Here is a 25,463-nt window from a genome sequence, read left to right as displayed (position 1 = left end):
GTAGAACACAATGATTTGCTAAATGCATACAATGGAAAATATCTCATAGCTGCACAGTAGCCCAGTCTTCTGACTGTCTTGATACTGTTCTCTTCAGGAGCAAGATTCTTACTGCCAGGAAACCACTGGCAGGTAGCAACATCAGTGGTTAACTTGAGACACCAGAAATCATATGATAAACGTAGGTCCAACAATATATCTTCCTTCTCTGAATTCAGACCATTCATCCAACGTGATGTCTTAGAAGCACTACAGCAAAACCAAGCCACCACCTGCAACTCTGACCCAGGACCTTCTTGACTAAAACAGAAGTGAAAGCATATAGGATTCCTAACCAAGATACTGGACACCTCCTGCAAGGAAGAAATGCTAAAAGCCCCTCTAAAGCATACCATGGTTTGATTGGAACTTAAACCTACCCATGATGTAACTGACCTTTTCCAAACCAGCTAGAGACCCTGGGGAAAAGGAGGACCAAATGACAGAAATCACTCCCCCAAATCTTTCATAAATATGACTGTCGGATCAGTCTGGTGGTCACACAAACAAAAGGGAACAGAAAAGCAAGAAATTAGGACCACATCACGGACCTAGTCAAGCTCTCCCTGCAGTCACTCACCACATTGCTATATTTGGATCCAGACACTGGATCTGGTGTGCTTCTAAATCCACTAAATCTGAGCAGAGTCCAAGCTTAGAGCTTCTCAGACTCACTCCTGGAGTGCAGACTCCCAGTCTGGTACTCCTTCTCAGAAATGGGACCTCCATGGTTCAGCTGCTGTAGGTCCCGAGACCAGTACTGAACTCTCCAACTCTCCGTAGTAGACTAAGCACGCACTTTCCCAGGGTTCCATTCTAGTCAGTATTCTGGTTTACAATTTAACCCTTCAAGGGAAATTAACTTCCTACACACACACAGCCACTGTCTCTGCTTTCTCTATGAATAAAGAGATCCATCCAAAAACCTCCTTCCAGTGTCCTCACCACTCGAAGAGCCCTTTGGGTTTTTGGTCAGTCCTTGCAGAGTCCCAAGACCCTTCTCCTCCTGCTCAGCCTTCAGGTTCTCTCTCTCTTTCTCTGCCCCTGAAGCAATCTTACTCCAGCTTGTTCAGGTCCAGCAGACGAATGGTTGCCCCTAGCTCAGAAAGCATGTATATTTTTAAACAGCAGCCTCTTAATTTGTTCTCCTCCTCTGCTGAGGAATTTCCATTATTCCAACTCCCAACCCTACAGACAACCTGGGAGAACTAGCTTCCTTTAGCTTGGCCAATCTCTTTAGCATATTTAATTCTTTTACCAGTGCTAAGTCTTTCCATGTCACTACTTCTCTTGTTGTCCTACAGTTGCTTCCAGACAGAGCATGACATGGCCCTTGAAAATGGCTGATTCAATACACACTGAAGGTTACACAGAGTACATAGAGTTCACAAAATCAGTTAAAATTCATAAAATGTACATAGATTCCCAAACCATCAGAACAAAAAAACTAACTATAAGCCACCGTCCAATGATGGGGTAACACACAGAGCCTTGGCAAGTTTAATATGTCTACTTGCATTGGAACAGAGCAGCAAGGCCTCACGATACCTGAAGTGACAGCTGAAAGTCAGAACCACATTCACGTGAGTTTTATTCCGAAACGTTAAGAGATGGGTAAAATTTTCAAGAGCACCTAAGTGCCTACTAAAATCAATGGAAACTTAGGAGAACAAGTCACTTAGTTGCTTTTGACAATTATGCCTGATGTGGCTAAAAATAATATTTATGGGATAATATTTATAACCAACAGGAGAGAAATCTCTCTCCTGAGATGTGAAACCTGAAACAAAGAAAGAACTCAAGCATAACTGGAAAAGTTCATGCCCCCTTAAGACTTTAACTCCTCTGTTCATAACTAGGGCCCTACCAAATTCATGACCATGAAAAATGTGTCATGGACCATGAAATCTGGCTATTGCAAAGGGGGTCAATGTATAGCCACCCTTACTTCTGCACCACCTTCAGAGCTGGGCTTCCAGCCAGCAGCCACTGCTCTCTATCTGCCCAGCTCTGAAGGCAGCGCTCCCACCAACAGCAGCACAAAAGTAAGGGTGACAGTACCATGACACCCTACACTAGCTTTACAATACCCTCCCCGCCACATACAATTACCTTTTGGGTACACCCACAGTTACAACACCACGACATTTCAGATTTAAATATATGAAAGCATGAAATTTAAGATTTTTTTAAATCCTATGACCATGAAATTTACCAAAAAGGACCATGAATTTGGTAGAGCCCTATTCAGATAATCACTTTAGATAATCACTGGCATATGGTCCTATCCTGAGAGGTGATTATGTAAAGACAGGAACTTTCTACCCCACTGATCTCTTCCTTGTCTGCATTCAAAGTCAGACCTGCTGGCTGTAGTGACTACCAAGCATTTTTACTACTATTTTTTTTTTTTAACTGATGTTAGTGTAACAGTCTGTCAGTGGCTGGGATCAAACCTGGGACCTCTGAAGCTTAATACATGAATCTCTACTATCTGAGCTAAGACAGCTCTCTTAACCAAGGCTGTCGAATGCTCATCAACTGCTAGCTGGTCTAGTCACTACTAGAAGGGGGAAGATTGCCACATCAAGCAGGCATGGGTTACATATTCTTCCTGGCTGGAGAAGCACATCCTGAGCTTTAGAGACACCCCAGTTGAAATCCTGAACAACCCTCCTCCCCCTTTGTAACGCTGACAGACTCTTGGTGTCAGCAACTGGGATCAAACCTGGGACCTCTGAATCGTAAAGCAGGAGTTATGATATTTAAATCTGCCAGAGCCAAGACACACTTCTCACTCAGCCAAGCCTGTTGCAGATCAATCTCTAGCTGGTCTAAACACCACTAGAACAGGACAGAGTGCCAAACCAAGCAGGCATAAGTTACGTAAGCAGTTAAGAGGAAGTGTGAGATGTATTGTGCATCACCAGAATTGCTTACTCAGCTTCAATAACTTACACCTGTAGAAACCCACTGAAAATAAATCACACAGGTTTTATTGAATTCCTAATTGGGACTGCAGAACCTTATCTCCAGCCATTCATGAGAAGACAGCTCGTCTTTTAGAGTCCATGTTGAGTTTGCAAGAGTAGTAGTTAGAAAACCTATTTTTACTTGTAAGGAAAGCACATTACAGATGGAAATCAATGAGTGACAAACATGCAACCCTACAGTGCCATTTTTACAGAATCAAATTTCACAGCAGAGCTGCACAACACCTTAAATAATCATATGCTAACAAGTGCGTGGCTTCATCTCTCCAAGTGCACACCCATCTACCAGAAATGAAGCAGTACTGGGATACTGAGAAGCCTCCCTTGCTGCAGACCATAGAAAGATGATGAGAGTTACTGGGTTAGTCATTTTTTCCCTTTGCTGGAGGTAGATGAATGAGAGAGTAGTTCTGGCTTGGCATAAAAAGCATCTGGCTGGCTTAAAATCATAGTGTGGGATGCCAACACAGCACACTGACTTTCACTTTTTCTGCACCTGCCTCAGCACAGACAGGTTGCAGCCCCATGTAGACAGCCTTACCTTTTGATTCCCTGGCTTTTAAAAATGAGAGTGTTTGAGTGAGTTTTGATAGCCATGATTGTTCTATAACATTTTATTCCTCAATACTCTGTATATACATTCTTCAGCTAGTTCATTTTTAAATCACTTTAGCAGTTAAACTGTCACACTTATGCACAATCTGACACCTCAGAGTCACAGTTTGAATATTTCAGTTCTATTACTTTTAATTCTGTGCCAGTTAATCATATTTTATTTAAGGCAAAATGTTAATCTTCTGATCTTAAAAATCATAGTACTTTACCTTTTTACGGCTGCATATTAAAATAAGGATACTTGCCAATTACCTAGAGCCCTCTTTCCAGGATTAAAATGATAAATTGACAACAGGTCAGCTCAGAATCTCTGCAGTACAACAGTCTCTTTTGCATGCTGCAAATGCCCTCTTCACACTTCCCAGTACTCTAGCTGAAATTAACAGCTAGACTTGTCAATTTACAGCCCACTTGGTAGGATGATCTCACTTTAATTCTAGAACCAAAGCTTAAACAGAGTATCCTGGCTCCAAAGAGCCAGCTCTAATAAACCTGCTGCAACCGTTAGCTCAAAAGAGTAATTACTTTATTTGCAGCTCAGAATTGGGGGTTCTTTGGAAGTCTATTTTGAGGACAGTGTGAAAAGAACAGAAGTGGATTAGTATTTTTGGTTTTCTTTTTTTCCTGACTGTACTTTTATGCTGCCAAAAAACAGTTGCCACAATACTTAGCATGGTTGTAGTGCTCAGATCTCTTTATAGAATCAGGTCCTATATTGCGAGCACTTTCAGAGAGGGATCTTATCTCCCTACTTGTCTGCAAAGCAACCAGCAAGGTGTTCACTGTATATAAATAATAACAGAAGTTCTCACAAGTCCAGAACCCATCAGTGTATGTCACCCACTATAACCATCATAGTTTGCCCACATGGCTCCTTATACATAAAATACCTCTTCCCTTCCAGTTCACCAACCCACCACCCCATCTGTATTCAGTTCCCTCCTTGATAATCACTTCTTCCACAATTTCCACAAGAAGGGAGACAGTTTTGTATAAAAAACAAGGACAATGACAAAGCTGTTTGATGTATTCTCTTCTTTGATCTTCCCTGTATCCTAGCTTTTTTGTTTGAGTTTTTGGGGATTGTGGAATTTCTTTATCTTTGTCTTGTATAGGGCCTAGCACATGATCTGTTAAGTGCCAGCACTGAATAAGAATAATATACAAATATTAATCCCCACTATGCCCTGGAAGGTAAGTAAGTCCTATCCCCATCTGTGGAAGAAGGAAGTGAATTAAATTGCCCAATGTCACACCAATAACTCAGTGGCAGAGCTTGAAATGGAACTCAGGAGTTGCTAGTTCCTGTGCCCATTCCATGAGGCCATACTGCCTCCTAGCAATGTCCTGCATAGCTGGATACTTATTTGTTCCGATCAACATAACCAAACACTATAGTTGTACCAAAGAGCACCTGCCATCATCTTTCAGAAGCATGGTTTCTAGACCCACAGTCAATGCAAAGGTAGAGGAAGGGAGCTCACAGGGAACAAATATGGAGTGTTTTGTTTTGTTTTTAAAAAAGAGTAAAATAAAAAGAGTGATCTTTTACCCTGAAACTCCCCTCTCATCATTTAGTTATGATTATTGACACTAGCCTCCCTGCACTGTCATCTTCCCCTGCTTTTACAGTCTTAACTTTGGGCTTGACCCAATGCTCTTTGGGGCAGGAACTTTTCTTGAGTAAACATGTGACACCAATAACGTAGTACGTAATAAAGAGTAACCACCACCTTTTAATTAGCCACAGCCCTTAAACTGGTGATTTCACCAACGCCTACAGGATTATGACAACTTTGTGTTTTAAAAAACCTAATAAATTGATGAGAGGATTCCATGGGCATTTCGGTTGCCTGGTCTTCTATCCAGAAACTGACATCTTCTCCAATCCTGCAGCCTCCGTTCAATGGTGGTCAATTATTAAGAAGGTAAATCCAAGGCCTGGTGAAGTTTGTTTAAATTAACTTGCTTTATACATCAAAAGTGAGTTGATATACAAAGTAGTCCCCTTCGTGGGTACTATCTCCTCCACGAGGAAAATGAAATTCTTCACCCTCCCTAAGTAAGGTATTTGTACAAACATTTTAGAGTGACTGCTAAGGTTGAGAATGAAGTTTTACTTCATAAAGCTATTTAGAGTGAGACAAACTATATCTAAAAAGTGCAGATATGCTTTTTTTAATTTCCTTTGCACTTCAGGGAAGGGGGAGGGAAAAGCATCTCTGATTTGTATATTAAAGCACAAGCATCTGTCCTACTGATGATATTCTAGGGAAGCACATTAGCATAAAATTTAACGATGTCAAATAAGTGGATGTGAAATAGGGACTGCGTAAAGACACTATTTCCAAGCCTGACAGAAACATCACTGTTTAGAAATGCAAATGAAACCATTATGTTCAATAATTATATGAAAATATGAACAGTTCAGCATGTTTTCCAGCCCTGATGGCAGTTAATGGGATGTACGCTTATGTAAATAACTACTATTAAAGCTAATGCTGAAAAAAAACTAATAAATTCATACTAAAGCAACTGATTTAGTACGCTTTTAAACCCCAGCAGTGCTCACTTATTAGAAAGGAGTGCATTCTTATGTTTAGAACTCATTACTGTTACAAGTCACTGCAACTCCATCAATTCCCATGCATTAATGAAAATGGGACACACACCGAAAAAAGCATTGCCTCTCAGCAGTTTTCTTTAAAGACAAAATATAGGGGTATTACCATCATGGGGCCTTGAGGGGAACTTCTCAGCAACGTAATCTTTATTACAACAACTGTACTCCCTGTGCTATAACCTGGGGGAATTTTGGTCCCAAGAAGGGCTACCCTTATGTAAAACTTTTGACATATTTACAATGCCAGCAGCTGTGTTACCACCAATAAAAAAATATTTTCACTATTAAAAAGGCATTTCTAAAAACTGAAATGTGCTCTAGCATGTGAGTTGAAAAACATGGACCTGGAATAAAAATTATTATTTTCAAAGCCAAAACATGAAGGTGTAATGAAAAGAGAATTAAGTGGCAAGAGTAGATGGTAGAGTTCTGAGATACTCTGAAACCAGACAGAAGAGTAACAGCCGTGTTAGTCTGTATTTGCAAAAAGAAAAGGAGTACTTGTGGCACCTTAGAGACTAACCAATTTATCTGAGCATAAGCTTTCGTGAGCTACATCCGATGCATCCGATGAAGTGAGCTGTAGCTCACGAAAGCTTATGCTCAAATAAATTGGTTAGTGTCTAAGGTGCCACAAGTACTCCTTTTCTTCTGTCTGGGTAAATTCCACCCAGAGTTTTACATTTATACTTTTAATGACCTCCTGGAGAACACTAGAATTAAGACTTCTCAGGAAAATGGTGTATTTTCTTTGGTTGGTTGCTCTATTTCCCTAATGTTTTTCAAAAAGTTGTTGACTTTCTTGTTCAAACCATCACAATTCTAGCTGGAAACAAAGTAATGTCAGCATAGCAAGGTGTAAGCTATAAAACCCCTCTGGAAATTAAAAGCTGAGATTTATCCAGTGTCTAACATTTCACAATTATCCCCTTTTCATTTTCCAATCATCCTCAGAAAATTAGATATTCTGGCACCCACTAGATGATAATAAGCACATCAAGGCTGGAAATGTCTTCCCATTAGTTCGTATTGCCTCTCGCTATTTAAAATTAAGGCCAGACACGGAACAAGATTCCGGCCCTACAAATGACTTTATGTGAAAGGCCTGCTGCACCCATGCAGAGACCCACTGAAATCAAATGGTGCTTGATGCTAGCAGAGCAATTCATCTGTGTTCAAAGCTGCATTCTAGTACCAAAGGTGGCTGTATGAGGCTATGGATCTCTCACCATAAGTGTGAAGTCAACAAGACTACAGACTGAACTGTAGAATCCCACACTGTAGAAAGAGGAAAAAAATCTTGGTAAGTTAGGGCTTCTCTATATGGCAAGATAGTATGCAGCAAGGTGGGGTGTACATCTACAGCACACTAGCTTGCTGTGTGGACTTTCAGAGAGTGGTAGGTCAAAGCATACTACAGATCTTTTAGTACGCGGTAGCAGGGTCCACAGATGCACAACAAGCTAGAGCATTGTAGATTTACACCCAAGCTTGGTGCGCTTAAAATCACCATGTATACAAGCCCTTATTCTTTTCATCTGGCATGAGCTAACGGGGTACAAGATTATTCTTAAGTACAGGTAGATCACACAGTCCACTAGATCAAAGTTAAATAAATATTACAATTCATTTCAGACAATGCTCTCTCCACTGTAAAGACACAGAGAGGCAGGTCCTGTCCTGAGGAACTTACAATTTAAAAGACAAAAGACCAGACAGGAAGGCACTGAAAGAGACCAAGAGGATGACAGCATACAATATCAAACTAATTTGTTCACCCTGTAAGGCTAACACGCACAGTAACAATTACGATCACTATGACAAATGTTTGGGAAAAAACAGATCTCATTGCTTTCACTGAACCCCTCTGTCCTAAGGGAGAGCGGGGAAGTGTTTTGTCATCTAGACCGTTAAAACTATTTCACAAGCAAAGGCCATTCTAAGGTTAAAAACAGCGAGAAAATTGCTACTGATTAATAATAAAGCCATTCATTTTATTCTTCAAATCTAAAGTAATTACAAGCCAGAGTATGGCAAATGGATTTAGCTGAAGCCATTACGTCAGAAGACTCCTTTAAAGAAGAACAGTAATTTAAAACACTAAACTGAATAATGAACTCTCCTGAACAACAATTATTATGGGATTGATTTATTGAAAGTGCATTTAATCACGCAAGAAATGTTTAAACTTTCCAAAATAGTTCAGGGAGATTCAACACCAATAGCAGAGTCAGCCCAATGTGATCATTACAGCTGAGGACCTAAAGCGGACAGGGAATTTATTGAGTTTGGAACAATAAAGTACGTCAATCTCTCTGAATCCACATTTCTAGTCAATTTGTTACAGTACAGACTTCAGCAATTAATCTCATTTACCATTTGTGCCTCCTTTTAGGAGGTCTCAGTCATTGTTTTCATGTGGGGCCAAGTGTTACCAAGTAACTCAGAAAAGATGTTCTGGGAGCTCACGGCTCTAAATCTAGCAATGTTTCACCTGAAAAGGTTCAGCAACATTAAAAGAATAGTTGGAATAATCCACCCAGTTAAGTAGCATGGTTAGTTTGCATACTTCTGTGGATATGGTTAAATTGGCAGTTAGTGCATTGTCCTCCTCAGTAAACACCAGATTTTCCAGAGTGGAATGAGTTTATCTGACCTATTTAGGCTTATTCTTTAGGGTGACTGCAGATGACTTGGGATCTCATTGCTGCCCTGACAGCAAAGGGTCTATCTCAGATGATTTCAGACAATATCTATAGATGGGCACACTCTGGATCTTGCTTTTGGTTCAGAAGCAAAAATGACTGGAGTAGGTGACTATTACACCTGTGCAAAATGCAACTCAGCTCCCAGCATGAAGACAGATTCCTGGTATCTCATATGAAGAGTACTATACAGCCTGTGGGCCGCTACCAGTGACTATAGGATGATGACTCATTGTCTTCAGCCATCAAAACAGTGGCTCAAAAATATTCTAGTCTCAGCCTTTAACATTGGCCCCAGATTTCTTACACATTTTAGGCCATTTGTATATTAAGGATCACCTTAATATACAAATGGCCTGAAATGTGTAAGAAATCTGGGGCCAATGTTAAAAAGCAAGCAGCAGTCATCATTCGCCAAGGCAGACTCCATGAAGTCTTATGCCATGGCTTTTGGATAAGGGAGGGTTCCTCCTCCTGCATCAGAAGACAGCCAGCAAAACTGTCCCAAAAATTTCAGTCTGAATCCCAAAGCCAACAGCTCAGTTTCTCTCTTCTCAAAACCATACCCATAAATTTAAAAGGCAATTCACACAGACAAAATCTGTATCTGGAACATTAACAAAAGCTCCCACAGATTTCAGTGGGGTGTTTCGTGACTAATGCTTTGAAATTTTACTCTAAAAATTCTGATTTATACATAGTTAAAGCTGATAGTCAGACTTTTAACTCCCCTGGTTAATCCTAAACATTGCAACACCAGTGACAGACAATATGGTCACCTTTTGTTCTAAAGCATTTATTTGCAGTCTATCAGCAAGAGGGATTTAATTAAGACCAAACATTCAGCTTTAAATGAATTTACAGGCTTTGATATGTTTAAACGCTTATTTTAATGTAGGTTGTGCCTGGTGTTAGTTTAGGAGTTCATAAAAATTTCAAAATGAATTATTTACCCAGTAGTCCTTGACTGATTCTTCTACATTTACGAAGTTCCTAAATACATATAACAAGTTCCTAAATACATATATTATTTAACTGGTGCTGTCATTACGGTCTAGCATATAAATATTCAGGGACTTTTTAATATGCTGAGCTTTTATCCAAATGACCAAAATGGTTGCTTGGAAATATTTACTAGTGGGTAGCCAATAATATCACTAAGGGAAGGACCTTCAAAGACTGAGGCACTATGAATGATAGACAATGCCGAGTTACTAATTTGTCATTGTTTCTGCTCTTCCCCCTTCTTCCCCCCCCAACATCCTCTTCCCATCATCAAACACCTTCTATCACTGTAGCATGTATCCATACATTAGAAAGCAAGGAAACAAAAAAAAATATCAATCAGCACTGAACAATATAAGCTATGGCCACTCAGTTCCCTTAAACTGAAAAATAGAAATGAGGAAAAAGTTATTAATTTCCAGTCATTCTGCAACAGTGGATTTGAACTTCAGTATTAGATCTAGACAAAGAGTAACAAAAACCTTGACAGCAGTTTTTTCTCTGAGATACCCCTCTTTAAACAATTTCTAATAACCAGTGAGGGAAATTCACTCTGAAGTGCTGAAAAGGCATCCATTCATCAAATAAGCTCTGTAACATAGCTCAAAAAAGTGATTTATGTTAGGGTGAGGTCCAATATTAGAGATTTCTTTTGAATTCCATACAGTTAAAGTTACAGCCAAAGGCCAAAATATTCAAAAAATGGTGCCTGAGGTTAGGTTTCTAAATCCTTATTTGATACATAAATAAGCAGCCTGACTTTCAGAAGAGCTGAGTACCCAGCAGCTCCCAGTGAACTCCTGCAAAAAGCAGAGTCTCTTCTGTTTCAAGTCTTTTCCTTCTTGCCTTTCATCTCTTTCCTGAAAGGCCAGCCAGAGGTGGGGAAAAGAGACATGCAACAGAACTTAGGTATGAACTTTAGGAAGGCGAGATAGAGGGCACAACTGTCAGATAGATGCAGGTGCGCTTACCACAGCTGTGCACTCAAATCAGGTAATTTCATAAACAGTCATGTGCACCTCTGACCATTTCCTGTAGCAGTAATTGAGCATGCAAATTAGGAATGCAATTGCATGCATAAATGTGTGATAACTAGGCCCCAAAACACAAAAAATTATGTGGGTTGGCAGAGGCGTCTATGTAAGGGTTCCATCTTCATTATCCTCTGTTTCTTGGTTGGCAGCAACACACAATTCTATATATGGGATCATCCGAAACAGGGCTGGGGAAATGGAGGATAAAAGTCAATTTATTTGCCTTTTATCTTAAAAATGAAGGCGGATTCTGTGAGATTTAGAGAAGCACAATGCAGGGTAAGATCAGAAAACCCTCAACACTGATTCTCGCTCTTCACACCAACTAAGTGAATGGCATTGAGCAAGTCACTTAACTTTTTTATGATGTTCCTTTGGAAAATTGGGGCTAATCCTACATTCCGGAGGTGTTGGGCAGATAATTTAGTGCTTTTCATACAAGAGCTATAGAAATGCATAGTTTTGTGATTATATTAGAAATCAAAAGGTTTTCCAGATGATTCCACATAAGAAGCAAATCTATTCATCCTTTCAGCAAGTTAGTACTCTATAATCTCACCTTTCCTAAAAGAATGTTTCCTTAACAATGTAATATTGATAGTAAAGTACTTGTTAAACTTTTGTGAAACCAATCAGCAAGAAAAAATAGCCTGAGTCAATTAGTGTTAAAAACCATACCCGCACAGCACTAGAGATAAATCATAGATTAGCTGAATTAATATGGACAAGGATTTGTTATGTAAACTTGACTGCTGCTTCAAATCAACAGATCATGTTCTATCATAATTTGAGAGATGTAAAAAAATCCAGGTACACTCCCAATGTAAAAATTTTAACAGAGGTCTATAGGGTTGATGGGCAAAAAATATTTTGAATAAAGGAAAAGGGGAAAAGAGTTGTTCAGTCTGGAAACTTAGCATCCACCATGAAACCATTTTTTCCTCAAAACGCTGATCATTTGAGCAGGGAATAAGAGTTCTTGTCAAACAATTTTCTTCCTACAGTCTAGAACCAGAAGAAGTTTCATTTTTCAAAGCCTCTTCCTCTCCCCTTCCCTCATTTGAGGAATGTTGATTCCAGTCCTCACCCCCACAAAAATCTTGAGGTTGGTTTGCCTCATGTTTATGCCTTAACATCATCAAAAGAAAAAGCAAATTTTATCTGCTGCAGCTGAGCCAGCAAGAGAGGCCACCGAGCAACAAACATTGGTTTAATAAGAATTGCAATAATACTGCCACTTATTTCTTAATGACAATTATTATTGCACATTTTTCAAAGGTGCCCATCACTATAGAATCTGGGCATCTTTAGGAGAAATAGTTGTCTTTAAAAAGATATTTATAATACAGAGGCTATTTCCCCAGTGTCTGGAAGTAGGTCATATTTGGGCCTTAAATTACTAATAGCAAGTATCTGCTTCATACGACTTGAACATTTACCAGACTTCTATCTAAAAGATTACAACGAAGTCTCAAAGATCAGGGGAGGGGACACGTTCCCCAACTGGGACAGCAGCAGTGTCTTAGTGGGGAAAATCAGGCCACCTCCTCCCCAGCTTTTGAAAGGAAGAGAAAGAAATAGTTTGGCAAAGCTATAAGCAACTGAAAAGAGGGTTTTATAAAGGGTAGTGCCAGACCACCTTAAAAATAGGTGGTGCTACCAGCCCTGACTACAGTATGGACCCTCTTATCATTGGGAACTTTATGTCTCACTCTGCCAGTGATTCACACAGAGCACTGGGCAGGGCTGTCATCTGTTCAATTTTATTCACCAATGGAAAGTACTCAGCTGAAGTGTGTTTTCAAGCCTTGGCCACTAAGTATGTAGAAAAAGCTTTTAGTCTTATGTTTTCATAGGTTTTGATTTGTATGGTTCTCTAACCAAACAGCAGTGATCAGTCATGAGACTGGTTCGAACCAGATTCTAATAAAGACGTAAGTTCATTTCTCCCTATCCTGAGAAACTGCTCAAAGCTCAATACAAAATTCTGTGCAACTCCATAATTCAGTGTGAATTCCCCTTCAGCTTCTTGCATGCAACCCTGAGTCAAAATAGAATCTGGCTCGTTTACACTCCAGTGCTCGGACAGCCTGGTCCTCCAGAACTCCTTCTGAAATTCTACACCTTAGAATCGGGCCATTAAGTACACAGTAAAATGCATCCTCATTGAGCTAGTTATTGCTTTTAAGGAAATAAAGACACTTCTCTATAAAGAGAAACATAAGACAATGTATAAGTTCCACAGTAGTTTCTTTCTGATATTCAAATAAACCCCAGGGAAGGCTGAAACTATAGCTGGTTTGATATTTGCCTCTAACAGACTAGAGAGATTAGTTTGCTATTGTAGGACACTTCTAAGTGCTCAGCTGAATACAATGGTTTGTTAATTCAGAGCTAATTACATTAAGTTTTCTAAAAAAAGAACAAGGTAGGTCAAATTTTGAGTCTAGCAGCCTTCAGAGGTTCTCTTTAAATTATTATATTCCTAGTACCATCTACGCAAATAAATTCCCTGTGCATTTGAACAAAACTTGAAGTGGTATCGCTTTACTTGTCAAATAGCAAGAATTTGTATTCAACTTCAGTAAGTCTTTTATACAGCTCCTAGGCACTGGAACAGACTTCAAGAGGTATGAAATTAACTGATCGGAGTTATGTGAAAGATTTTGAATCATTCATGTATGATGGATAACTGTTCCCATAGTTAAAATTATATTGGTTTAAATTATCCTTGTTTTATGTTCATAGGTTTTATAGTTTTATATAGTATAAAACTGCTTGTATTAACATTCTGCCATCTTTGCCAGACTTCTCCAAAAAGATGTTTATGCTTGAACAACCCATCTCTGATAAAGGTAAAAAAAACAAAGCAAAAAACTATAAAAGGGGTATATTTCCTTCCCAGTGACTAACAGTCATTAGCATTAATGGAAGTTACATATACATATTCACCAATCTAGATAATATTCCCCAGAGCGTGCCTCTCACTTAAATTCATAAGCACATTAAGACCCAAGAACTAGAACACTCTACCACAAAATCCTGATCCTACTGAAATCAATGCAAAAGTACAAACTGTGGTCCCACTGAAGCCAAGTCTGAAGTTAGAATAGTCTTTGCAAATTTGTTGTATTTTGTGGCAGAAACACGTGTCTTGATATTTCTCAGCACCTACATCATAATCAGCAAATCTTGTCAGCCTGTATATCATTCAGCAGTAGAGTGAACAGTTTCTTTTATCAAAATTAATGCCACTGTATTAAACAAACCCTCTCTTGTGTTCCCTGTTGGGATTGTTCGTTAGCCTTCTGAAGGTTTAAAGTAGAAACGCAGCAGTGTAAGAACCAGGATTTGGGCGACTGAATACAAGACAGACCAAGGCTCCAACATATTTCAGAGGTCCCTGGTATGCTCAACCTAGTTATAAACCAAGGCCTGATCCTGCAATCTGATCCATGCAAGTGGACCCCAGTGCATGGATCTGTGCAGATCACAGTCCAGCATTGGGACCCAAACGTGTTTTTCAATTTTTAATATGGGTCTAAACTGCATAATTTGGATCCATTACTCTTTTTTTTTAAATGTTTGGTTCCATTAATACTGCTTTGTGAACCTCTCCCAGTATGAGCTGGCCAAACCCCTGATCTCAAGGTTTATTTTATTTTAATGCCTTCAGCGTAAATCCTGTCTCTGGACACTGAAAGTAATGGAAAGCCATGTGAAAGAAGCTTTAGACCGCAATTACAGCCGTCTAACAGGATTAAGTGAAAAAAATCTGTAACCATATTTTAATGCATAAACTCCTTATTGCCATTTGTAGTTGACAAATATCTATTTCACAGCAAAATAACATCACTGGAACAGCTGGGCGGCAGTTTCAAGCTCAAATGAAGTAGCAGCACATGCTGACAAGTCATCTCTGATTGCTTTTGAATGGCAGCACATGCAGATTTATTCCCTGCTATAAATTAGAACAATTATCTCTCTGCAGTTCACTTGTTATTTCAGACAGTGAATCCCACCACACGTTGTTTTGGGTTTTTTTTTATAAAAGGATATCTTCCCTTTCCTTGATGATAAGTTCATTCTGCTCCTCTAGCTGTCTGATCTTCTTCTCAAATGACTCCTGTTCTGCTCTCAGTCGCTCTTCTGTCTCTTCCTTTTCCTCACTTACCCTGAAACGATTAAAGAGAGACCAATTGCCCTGTCAGAGCGAAATAAAATTCATGACCATGACCTCAGTGCCTAATTTCCAATGGAGGACCGCACGGAAACTACCAAGCAAGGACCCAAAGCTTTGTGCAATTAGATCTGTGCAGACTGACCCTTGTGACCATAATGGAGCCATACTAAGGTCCATACAAGAGTAAGGAGCCTACCCATTCAGCTCCAGTTGTAGGATCAGGGCCCAAGACAGAAAGAGTTTAAGAACATATTCCATTTCTAATTTTACAAGCAAAACATTGTTTGTTTGCACATCTTTTCACCAAAGAAAAAGTTTTTATAGAAACCAGATTTTCTTCTACCAAATGTTTAGGTATTAATACATGAGCAATTGTTTTTGTATCGGCCCTGAGGCCTTGTATCTTGTTGCTTGATATAAATAACTGGACAGCAATTAAAACATGACAACGTAAGCAAGGTTTACAATCATAATTTATTTTTCATTTCAAAGTGAACTCCAAAGAGAAGGGGAAAACATCCAAATTATTCTGGCACCGTGTAGGCTGAAGATTATTACCCACAGACTATCCCCAAACAACTCCTACCTATACTAAAAATATGACTTGGAAATCTTGGCTCTGTAAAAACTCTCCAAAAAATGCTATTTGCTTTAGACAGTTAAACAACATAGTTAATACTCTTCACTTCCATAGTTCCTTTCGCTGAAGGATCTCGAAGTGTTTTACCAATGTTCAGACCCACAGCTGCCATGAGGAAGATAACGGGATTGAATCACAACGTGTAGAAAGGCCAAGAAACTGACCAAGTTTCAGTTTACTTTACTTGGAGGAGGTGGTTTTGGGGCAAGAAGGAGGGCCTGTTCCTTGGAACAAATGGGAAGACATAGGTCACCAGACTCACTGATGTCCCAAGATCTGCAGGGAAATCAGGAACAGACTCAGTCATCCATGTAGCACTCTAACTCACCCATAGGGGGTGTGAAGGGGTTTCAACATTCCGGGGAGCACCCACAAAAATGTTGATTGGGTCAGCGTTCCCCAGTACAGGAAAATCCACAGTGGGGGTGAGGCAGAACACCATGGCCAAGAGACACCTGCCTGACTCCAACCCCCAACCTTAACCATAGCTCAAGCAAAGATTGTACAGAATGAGAAGGAGCTACCTGACAGGGCTGATGCTAAAGCTCAAAATCCCTGCTCTCCAAACCCAAGGCCAGAAAATAAAAGTATAAGGGGATGATTTGACCCTGTATGTACACCACCTTTACAGGGGGCAATCTGAGGCTCCAGAGCTAATCATTAAGTACAGTTTTTTATATCATACATAGCAAGAGATGACTGTGGTGTCAAACCATTCCACCAACAAAGGGCCTATGTCCATTTTCTTGTCCTACACAATTCTACACATTGGTGGTCTTCACCAGTCTAGATCCACCACAAGACCGTTTCACATGGGGGCTGCACACACCAGAGGAGGAAAGCAATGCATGTGGAGAAAGCTACATGACCCTGAATCCACCCCCAGGTCCCATTAATATTTGCTCCTATGGCTTTGAATAAGACAACATATGTTTATCACCCAACCCTGCTCCCACCGAGAACTCTAATGCAACAAGCTACAGGAGCAATCACCACTTTAGGCTCAGGCTTTTGCATCTCACCAGTATTAGCTGCTTCTTTCTGAACCTACAGCACTCATTTCAGCTGCAGTACCACACATGGCCTAGCTCCATACAGCCAGTAATAGATGCCTGCACTCCAAGCAGCATGTAGCTTTCCAGCAAGTAGGAAACAGGGAGGAGAGGAGAAGAAAAACAAACAATAGAAAGGAAAGCAACTATACACACAAATGAGGGGGGGGGGGAGGGGAGGGAGCAGAAAAGGGGATGAGAAAATGAACAGAAGAGGAAAAAAGGTGACAGCACTTGCCATGAGGGGACATAAAGGAGGATGGTCATCTGCTAATTGCAAGGGTGATGTGGCACCAAAAAAAGATGTGAGCAGCACAGGGCCACACCTATTTACAGAAGTATTCAAACTGGACAAAGCATTAGAAAATGTACTGTAGGGAATTATTCTGTATAGGCCAAAGAGGATAGGAACCAAATCTAATGGGTTTTGCCCATCTCTATATTCTGTGCTTTTATTATTTGTATTATCTTCATCGTGTTCATGTGCTGCATTGCACTTTTTATTTAACACACAGTACAATGTAGGGTGACCAGATGTCCCGTTTTTAAAGGGACAGTCCCATTTTGGGGGACTTTTTCTTATATAAGCGCCTATTACCACCCACCCCGTCCCATCTGGACTTGAATGTAGAGAGGGCGGAAATTTGGCAAACCATAAGGAAAACACATTCCATACAGACAGGGTCATGTGAACAAAGACATGGAGTTGGGAATTGGAAAGATGACACTGACTGGTTTCTGAGCTTGCTGGAATTTTTATCATTTAGGTACTGCTCACAGTTTGCCAGGCACATGGCAGTCCAGCACAGAGAGAAAGGATAACATTTTCAAGAGCACCAAAAAGCGACCAAGTCTCAAGACCTATTTTCAAAAGTGATTTAGAAGCCCATGTCTCATTAATGCCTAGATTCCTCTTGAAAACTTACCCAAAAGCCCTGCTTTGAAGAGCTTAAAAGCCCACGGATTTGACCCTGCAAAGGGATCCACCTGTACAGAACCTTACGCTTGTGCAGTGTCTGACTCTTCAGAAAGATTTATGCATGCAGAATTAAGACCTAAATAGACAACAGATGGGATAGGAGGAAAGGATGTGACATCAAAAGCAAATTAGTAAAGCCACCATCTATTTTGTTCACTTCACTGACGGGAAGACCAGGGCCCACAGCTCTCAAGGAAGTAGTGTCTTAAGGAGAGGTTTCAGAATAGCAGCCGTGTTAGTCTGTATCCGCAAAAAGAAAAGGAGGACTTGTGGCACCTTAGAGACCAACCAATTTATTTGAGCATAAGCTTTCGTGAGCTACAGCTTATGCTCAAATAAATTGGTTAGTCTCTAAGGTGCCACAAGTCCTCCTTTTCTTTTTGTCTTAAGGAGGAGATTGGCTTTGAAAGTGACAGTCAGAGCATCCTGAGCAAGACTGGACAGCAGCAGGGGCAGTAGCACAAGACAGAGCAGGATCCTCCTTGCACAGTGGGGATGAAAGGTAACCAGGGGGCACCAAGCAAAATACAGCTTTACAGGTGATTAAATAAGCTCTCTATCTTGAAGGTAACCTCCACCCCTAACTCGCTGCTGGGTCTGCAGTCCAGGAACACATATCAGGCCTGAACAAACAGCAGCTGAAGGGCCAAATACTAGCCAAACTCAGTGTAATTAAAGGCAATGGTAGGTAGTGGGAAGACAAAGGACAAATGCAGCGGTCTATGCAGTCAAGCTGAAAAGAAGGCAGCAGAGCACCTGACAGCCCTACAGGACAAAGCAGACAGTCCCTGTGATGTCAGAACATCACCATGTGCACTGTCAGGTGAGCTCGGGATATGAAAAAAAGAATTAGATAAGTTCATGGAGGACAGGTCCATCAATGGCTATTTTCCAGGGTGGTCAGGGGCACAACCCCATGCTCTAGGAGTCCCGAAACCTTTGACGGCCAGAAGCTGGTACTGGATGACAGGGGGACGGATCACTCAAAAAATTGCCCTATTCTGTTAATTCCCTCCGAGGCATCTAACGTTGGCCACTGCTGGAAGACAGGATATTGGACTAGATGGACCATTGGTCTGACCCAGTATGGCCATTTGTATGTTCTTATGAACAAGTTGGGAATGGCCACCCCAAAAGCAAATATACTACCACTGTACTGAACTGGATAGGCAGCTCCACACAGCTGTGTACAACTTAATGCCCATAACATACCTATGCCTACAAAGTCCACAAATCAACTGCAGCAACACTCCCCAGCAGTTAACGTCTCCACACCACATATACTGATTAAACCTTATCCTGCATGCTGCCGTAGCTCTATGGTCCACAGTCCAGTTGTGTCACTATCAATGCTTGCTACTGAGGTGTATACAGAGGACTGATGAGTGTGGATCCCTTCAGACTTCTTTCTATGTCCTCTTGGGTCCCCTAGAGATTCCCTTTAATCAGGGTTTCTATTCTCTTACCCAGGAGTCAACACAGGGAGACTACACTGTTTTTAAGTGTAGAGGGCTGGAATGTCGTTGCCTCGGTAACGCTCTCCGGGCGGCTAAGCTGTTACAGGGGCTCAGTGCTTCTGTTCTTGGAGCTCCGGTGTTATCAGCACAAGTAGATGTGCAGCCTGCTAATTCAGCAGCCCTCGATGCTACTCATAAAAGAAAGACCACAGGCACGGTTCAGGGACAAAGGCACTCGGCCAGGTTTATAGCCCTCAAGGCACAGTCCTAGCATCCCATAGGAGCTACAGGTACACTAACATATGAGTGCCCCGTGGCAAGGAGCAGCTCAGTCAGCAGCGGGAATTTCTGCTGTCCCCTCAGCCACACAAAGGGTTAAGGCGAGGTACCCCAAGATTTCTAGACAAACAATTTACATACCACTTTACATGTTTCACAACATCTGCTTGTTCCCTCTCCTTGTATCTTGTTCCTGATATCTTGGGCAAAACATCCCTATTCACAGGGCTTAAGTTCAGCCGGAGCTGTCTGGAGTGGAGCCCCAGTGCACCCCAACAGGGCTGAATCCCCGAGCCCTGGAGCCTCCCCCCAGGAGGGCTGAAGCTCTGAGACCCCCCCTCCCCGCAGCTGAAGTCCAGACTTCTTCCGCCCTGCAGGGCGGAAGCCACGAGCATCCCCCCACTGCCAGCCCAGCAGTTGAAGGCTGAAGCCTGGAGCCCCAAGTTCCCCCTCCCTCCCTGCGCTGGGCCCTGGAGTTTTTATAGCATGTTGGTGGGGTTGGGGGGGCCCTCCGGGAAACAATCTATGAGAATTTAAGCCGTGTCTATTCATCACTTCTGTCAAACCCTCTTACCTTGTGCTAGGTCAGGAGGTACCTGTGCTAATCTTTTGGAATGGGTTCACATACTTACCCAGTGCCTACTACTTCTTGGGAGTGCCTGTGTTTTAGCAATGCTAGCAGTATCTTTGCTAAGTTCATGTACCAGGCAGTAAACTTGTAAGCATCTGCTTTAATATATCGCCGGACTTTGGTTCACAGTAACAGGTCTTGCACCAGGCCCAGTGCTCCAGGCTCTCTTTCTCTCTACAACATATAGCATCTCTGGTTTTAGAGCCAAGATATCCATGCCCAACAACCCAATCCACATGCTTGGTGAACCACACGGAGAAAGCAGATGAACATCTCGGACTCGGCTACCCTGTTCCCCCAGCTAGGAATCCTCATGTCCCCTAATAAAGATTTCATCCTCAAGCTGTTGCTTAGCCCACAGGCACAGCAAACTCCATTCTGAGCTCCTTCACTCTCATTGACTGAGGACATGAATTCCATTATACAGTATCTGCCTAGTCAGGCAAGGGCATTCTACATTCTGTGACAATGCTATGCACACATAGGAATGTCCGGTCACCCTTTTCAGGTGTGTATAGTAATGTACTTCCAATTAGATGCAGACACCTTGATCTCATTTTGAGATGGCCAAATGGCCTCTGGAAACTTGTGTCTGGGGGCACTACTATACCAGTGCTCTGCCTTTAATTGAAGATTTAATAAAGGGTGAGGGGCTTGATTTTCTAGGGGTACCCTCTGTCAACTGAGAGAAGACAAACAAAGGTACTTGTCCTCCCAGTGCTGTGAGGAGTAGGACTGCTAATGAATGAGTCTGCAAGGTGTTAGGGGCTTATTCCTTCACCCACTTACTTCCCTGGTCCTTCTCGCATGAACAGAGAGCAACAATACCCGAAGTCCAAAGGTGCAAACAATTCTATGTTTATTGGGGTGAACTTCCAGCAAGCGTGATTCCAGTTTCCTTCCTTAGTATCCTCCTTCCCAGCTCTGACACCACAGAGCCTTACTGGTGTCCCTGTTCCCATTCACCCCCCTTAGCAAAACATGATTCCAATTTCCCCACCCCCATTCCGCACTTAGCAAAACATGATTCCAATTCCCCACCCCGCATTTCCCCCCCCCTTACTTCCTGATTGACTGCAGACTATATAGTAAAACTTGTGTTCTGCTTAGCTATACCTTAACCAATCATTTTCCTGAAATTTAACTAACCAATCCTAACATATTGTAACATGATTATTTAACCAATTATATCTCACCATCTTAATTAGTTTACACCCAGCAAAATTAATTATACAGCAGACAGAAACAATCACAGAAGCAGACAGAGATTATACAGACAAACAATAGGGAAATGGGGACTACAATGATAGAACAACACAGAAATGAGGATTTCACATCCCAGCTATTGATAAGTGAGTTCTTGCCAGACAGGATGCTATCAAACTAAGTTTCCTTTTACATTTTCTCGGCACTTCCCTTTCTCTGGAGGTGATAGGCACTATCAGGACAGGATTGTATTCCTAACAGCCCAATAGCACCTTCTTTTAATGTGACTAGTTTGGAATGTGAGGATGTGACCGTTCGCTTCCCAGCTTATGGCTACCTCTGCTGTTTAGCCAAAGGCCTTATACAGTCAGACAGTGATTTTGATTCTCTCTTTTATACCTCTATAACTAGCTAAGTGATAGGAATACACCTAAATTAGAGTATAGGCCTTTACAGACAGGCCTGCATATCTATATCCTAACACATGGCATATATATAGATATATATCTTATCTGATACTTCTACACACCCAAAATACAACTGAATTCCTTGGCTCCACACACAAAATGTCAAGGCAGGGAGGAAGAATTTGCAGGGTGAGGGTAAAGACAGGAATCAGCAAATCTTGCTACCACAGCTGTGAACTACTGCTTGGCATCACACATACCATATTCTTAGTGAGGATGCTCCCTATTCACGGAAGCTGTCCATCCTGAGAGTCCTCACAGGTTACAACCCCCCATCCACTATGCCAGATATTGAAGGAGAGTGGGCCCTCAAGACTCTCACATTAGTTACAAAAACATGTTTCGGTCAAGTGTATTCTGTGGCCACTCCAGCCACTCCACTTAGGAAGTCCCAGAGGCAGTGTGGGAAAGATAGCTGGCTGATCCTGATTGGAATAACAAAGACTTGGTGGGATAAATCACATGACTGGAGTACTGTCATGGATGGATGGATATAAGCTGTTCAGGAAGGGCAGAAAAGGTGGGGGAGTTGCATTGTAAGTAAGAAAGCAGTATGACTGCTCAGAGCTCCAGTATGAAACTGCAGAAAAACCTGAGAGTCTCTGGATTAAGTTTAGAAGTGTGAGCACCAAGGGTGATGTCGTGGTGGGAGTCTGCTATAGACCACCAGCCCAGGGGGATGAGGTGGACGAGGCTTTCTTCCGGGAACTCACGGAAGTTACTAGACCGCACGCCCTGGTTCTCATGGGAGACTTCAATCACCCTGATATCTGCTGGGAGAGCAATACAGCAGTGCATAGACAATCCAAGAAGTTTTTGGAAAGTGTAGGGGTCAATTTCCTGGTGCAAGTGCTGGAGGAACCAACTAGGGGCAGAGCTCTTCTTGACCTGCTGCTCACAAACCGGGAAGAATTAGAAGGGGAAGCAAAATCGGATGGGAACCTGGGAGGCAGTGACCATGAGATGGTCGAGTTCAGGATCCTGACACAAGGAAGAAAGGAGAGCAGCAGAATACGAATCCTGGACTTCAGAAAACCAGACTTTGACTCCCTCAGGGAACTGATGGGCAGGATCCCCTGGGAGAATAACATGAGGGGGAAAGGAGTCAAGGAGACCTGGCTGTATATTAAAGAATCCTTATTGAGGTTACAGGGACAAACCATCCCGATGTATAGAAAGAATAGTAAATATGGCAGGCGACCAGCTTGGCTTAACAGTGAAATCTTTGCTGATCTTAAACACAAAAAAGAAGCTTACAAGAAGTGGAAGATTGGACAAATGACCAGGGAAGAGTATAAAAATATTGCTCAGGCATGCAGGAGTGAAATCAGGAAGGCCAAATCACACCTGGAGTTGCAGCTAGCAAGAGATGTTAAGAGTAACAAGAAGGGTTTCTTCAGGTATGTTAGCAATAAGAAGAAAGCCAAGGAAAGTGTGAGCCCCTTACTGAACGAGGGAGGCAACCTAGTGACAGAGGATGTGGAAAAAATTAATGTATTCAATGCTTTTTTTGCCTCTGTCTTCACGCACAAGGTCAACTCCCAGACTACTGCACTGGACAGCACAGCATGGGGAGGAGGTGACCAGCCTTCTGTGGAGAAAGAAGTGGTTCGGGCTATTTAGAAAAGCTGGATGAGCACAAGTCCATGGGACTGGATGCGCTGCATCCAAGAGTGCTAAAGGAGTTGGCGGATGTGACTGCAGACAGATTGGCCATTATCTTTGAAAACTCGTGGCAATCGGAGGAGGTCCCGGATGACTGGAAAAAAGCTAATATAGTGCCCATCTTTAAAAAAGGGAAGGAGGAGGATCCTGGGAACTACAGGCCAGTCAGCCTCACCTCAGTCCCTGGACAAATCATGGAGCAGGTTCTCAAGAAATCAATTCTGAAGCACTTAGAGGAGAGAAAAGTGATCAGGAACAGTCAGCATGGATTCACCAAGGACAAGTCATGCCTGACTAATCTAATTGCCTTCTCTGACGAGATAACTGGCTCCGTGAATGAGGGGAAAGCGGTGGACGTGTTATTCCTTGACTTTAGCAAAGCTTTTGACACGGTCTCCCACAGTATTCTTGCCAGCAAGTTAAAGTAGCATGAGCTGGATGAATGGACTATAAGGTGGATAGAAAGCTGGCTAGATCGTTGGACTCAATGGATAGTGATCAACGGCTCCATGTCTAGTTGGCAGCCAGTATCAAGCGGCGTGCCCCAAGGGTCGGTCCTGGGGCCAGTTTTGTTCAATATCTTCATTAATGATCTGGAGGATGGCATGGACTGCACCCTCACCAAGTTAGTAGATGACACTAAACTGGGAGGAGTGGTAGATACGCTGGAGGGTAGGGATAGGATACAGAGGGACCTAGACAAATTAGAGGATTGGGCCAAAGAAATCTGAGGAGGTTCAACAAGGACAAATGCAGAGTCCTGCACCTAGGACGGAAGAACCCCATGCACCACTACAGACTAGGGACCGAATAGGTAGGCAGCAGTTCTGCAGAAAAGGACCTAGGGGTTACAGTGGACGAGAAGCTGGATATGAGTCAGTGTCCCCTTGTTGCCAAGAAGGCAAACAGCATTTTGGGCTGTATAAGTAGGGGCATTGCCAGCAGATCGAGGGACGTGATCGTTCCCCTCTGTTCGACATTGGTGAGGCCTCATCTGGAGTACTGTGTCCAGTTTTGGGCCCCAAACTACAAGAAGGATGTGGAAAAACTGGAAAGCATCCAGAGGAGGGCAACAAAAATGATTAGGGGACTGGAACACATGACTTATGAGGAGAGGCTGAGGGAACTGGGATTATTTAGTCTGCAGAAGAGAAGAATGAGTGGGGATTTGATAGTTGCTTTCAACTACCTGAAAGGAGGTTCCAAAGAGGATGGATTTAGACTGTTCTCAGTGGTAGCAAATGACAGAACAAGGAGTAATGGTGTCAAGTTGCAGTGGGGGAGGTTTAGGTTGGATATTAGGAAAAACTTTTTCACTAGGAGGGTGGTGAAGCACTGGAATGCATTACCTAGGGAGATGGTACAATCGCCTTCCTTTGAGGTTTTTAAGGTTAGGTTTGACAAAGCCCAGGCTGGGATGATGTAGTTGGGGCCTGGTCCTGCTTTGAGCAGGGGTTTGGAATAGATGACCTCCTGAGGTCCCTTCCAACCCGGATATTCTATGATATCTCCTACTGTTCCTCTGGAAGGATCCAGGGCAGTTGTGACCCTATCAAGGAGTGAGAATGTATGGATCCTGTGTGTTGCCCTCTCCCCATCACTGCTCTGGAAAGCCTGCATCAGTGTGAGGTCACTGAACATCTTCTCTGGCTAATAGGTCTTTGTGGAGAGTAATGGTTTAACTTCCTCCTGCTGGTATAGTTGTGCCACTTGCATCAGTAAGCCAGAAGCAGCTGCCTGAATACATGGGAACCTCTGGGTGTTTTTGAAACACCCATGGAGCAGCTAGCCCAATGATCATACCCCACTTGCACTGCTCAGTACACAAAGCACTCTGGTAACTTAGCCATGACTAACCCCAGCTCTAAAATTCCTCAAGGAATCAACAAC

The 25,463-nt window shown here is 42.1% G+C and overlaps 1 protein-coding gene across 8 annotated transcripts in view; it reads right to left on the bottom strand.

Moving 5' to 3' along the window:
* The window catches only part of KIAA1328 (KIAA1328 ortholog), a 265,733-nt gene that overhangs the window by 220,646 nt on the left and 19,624 nt on the right, over positions 1 to 25,463 (bottom strand). For all 8 annotated transcript variants that reach the window (XM_037902428.2, XM_043547687.1, XM_037902429.2 and 5 more), the window contains one exon: positions 15,074 to 15,189. In XM_037902428.2, the coding sequence (XP_037758356.1) occupies positions 15,074 to 15,189 (116 nt within the window). The remainder of the gene's footprint in view (positions 1 to 15,073; positions 15,190 to 25,463) is intronic.

Source organism: Chelonia mydas, chromosome 5 (genome assembly GCF_015237465.2).
Source record: "Chelonia mydas isolate rCheMyd1 chromosome 5, rCheMyd1.pri.v2, whole genome shotgun sequence".
NCBI classification, from domain to species: domain Eukaryota; kingdom Metazoa; phylum Chordata; order Testudines; family Cheloniidae; genus Chelonia; species Chelonia mydas.
This window is presented reverse-complemented; position numbering and strand designations above follow the sequence as displayed.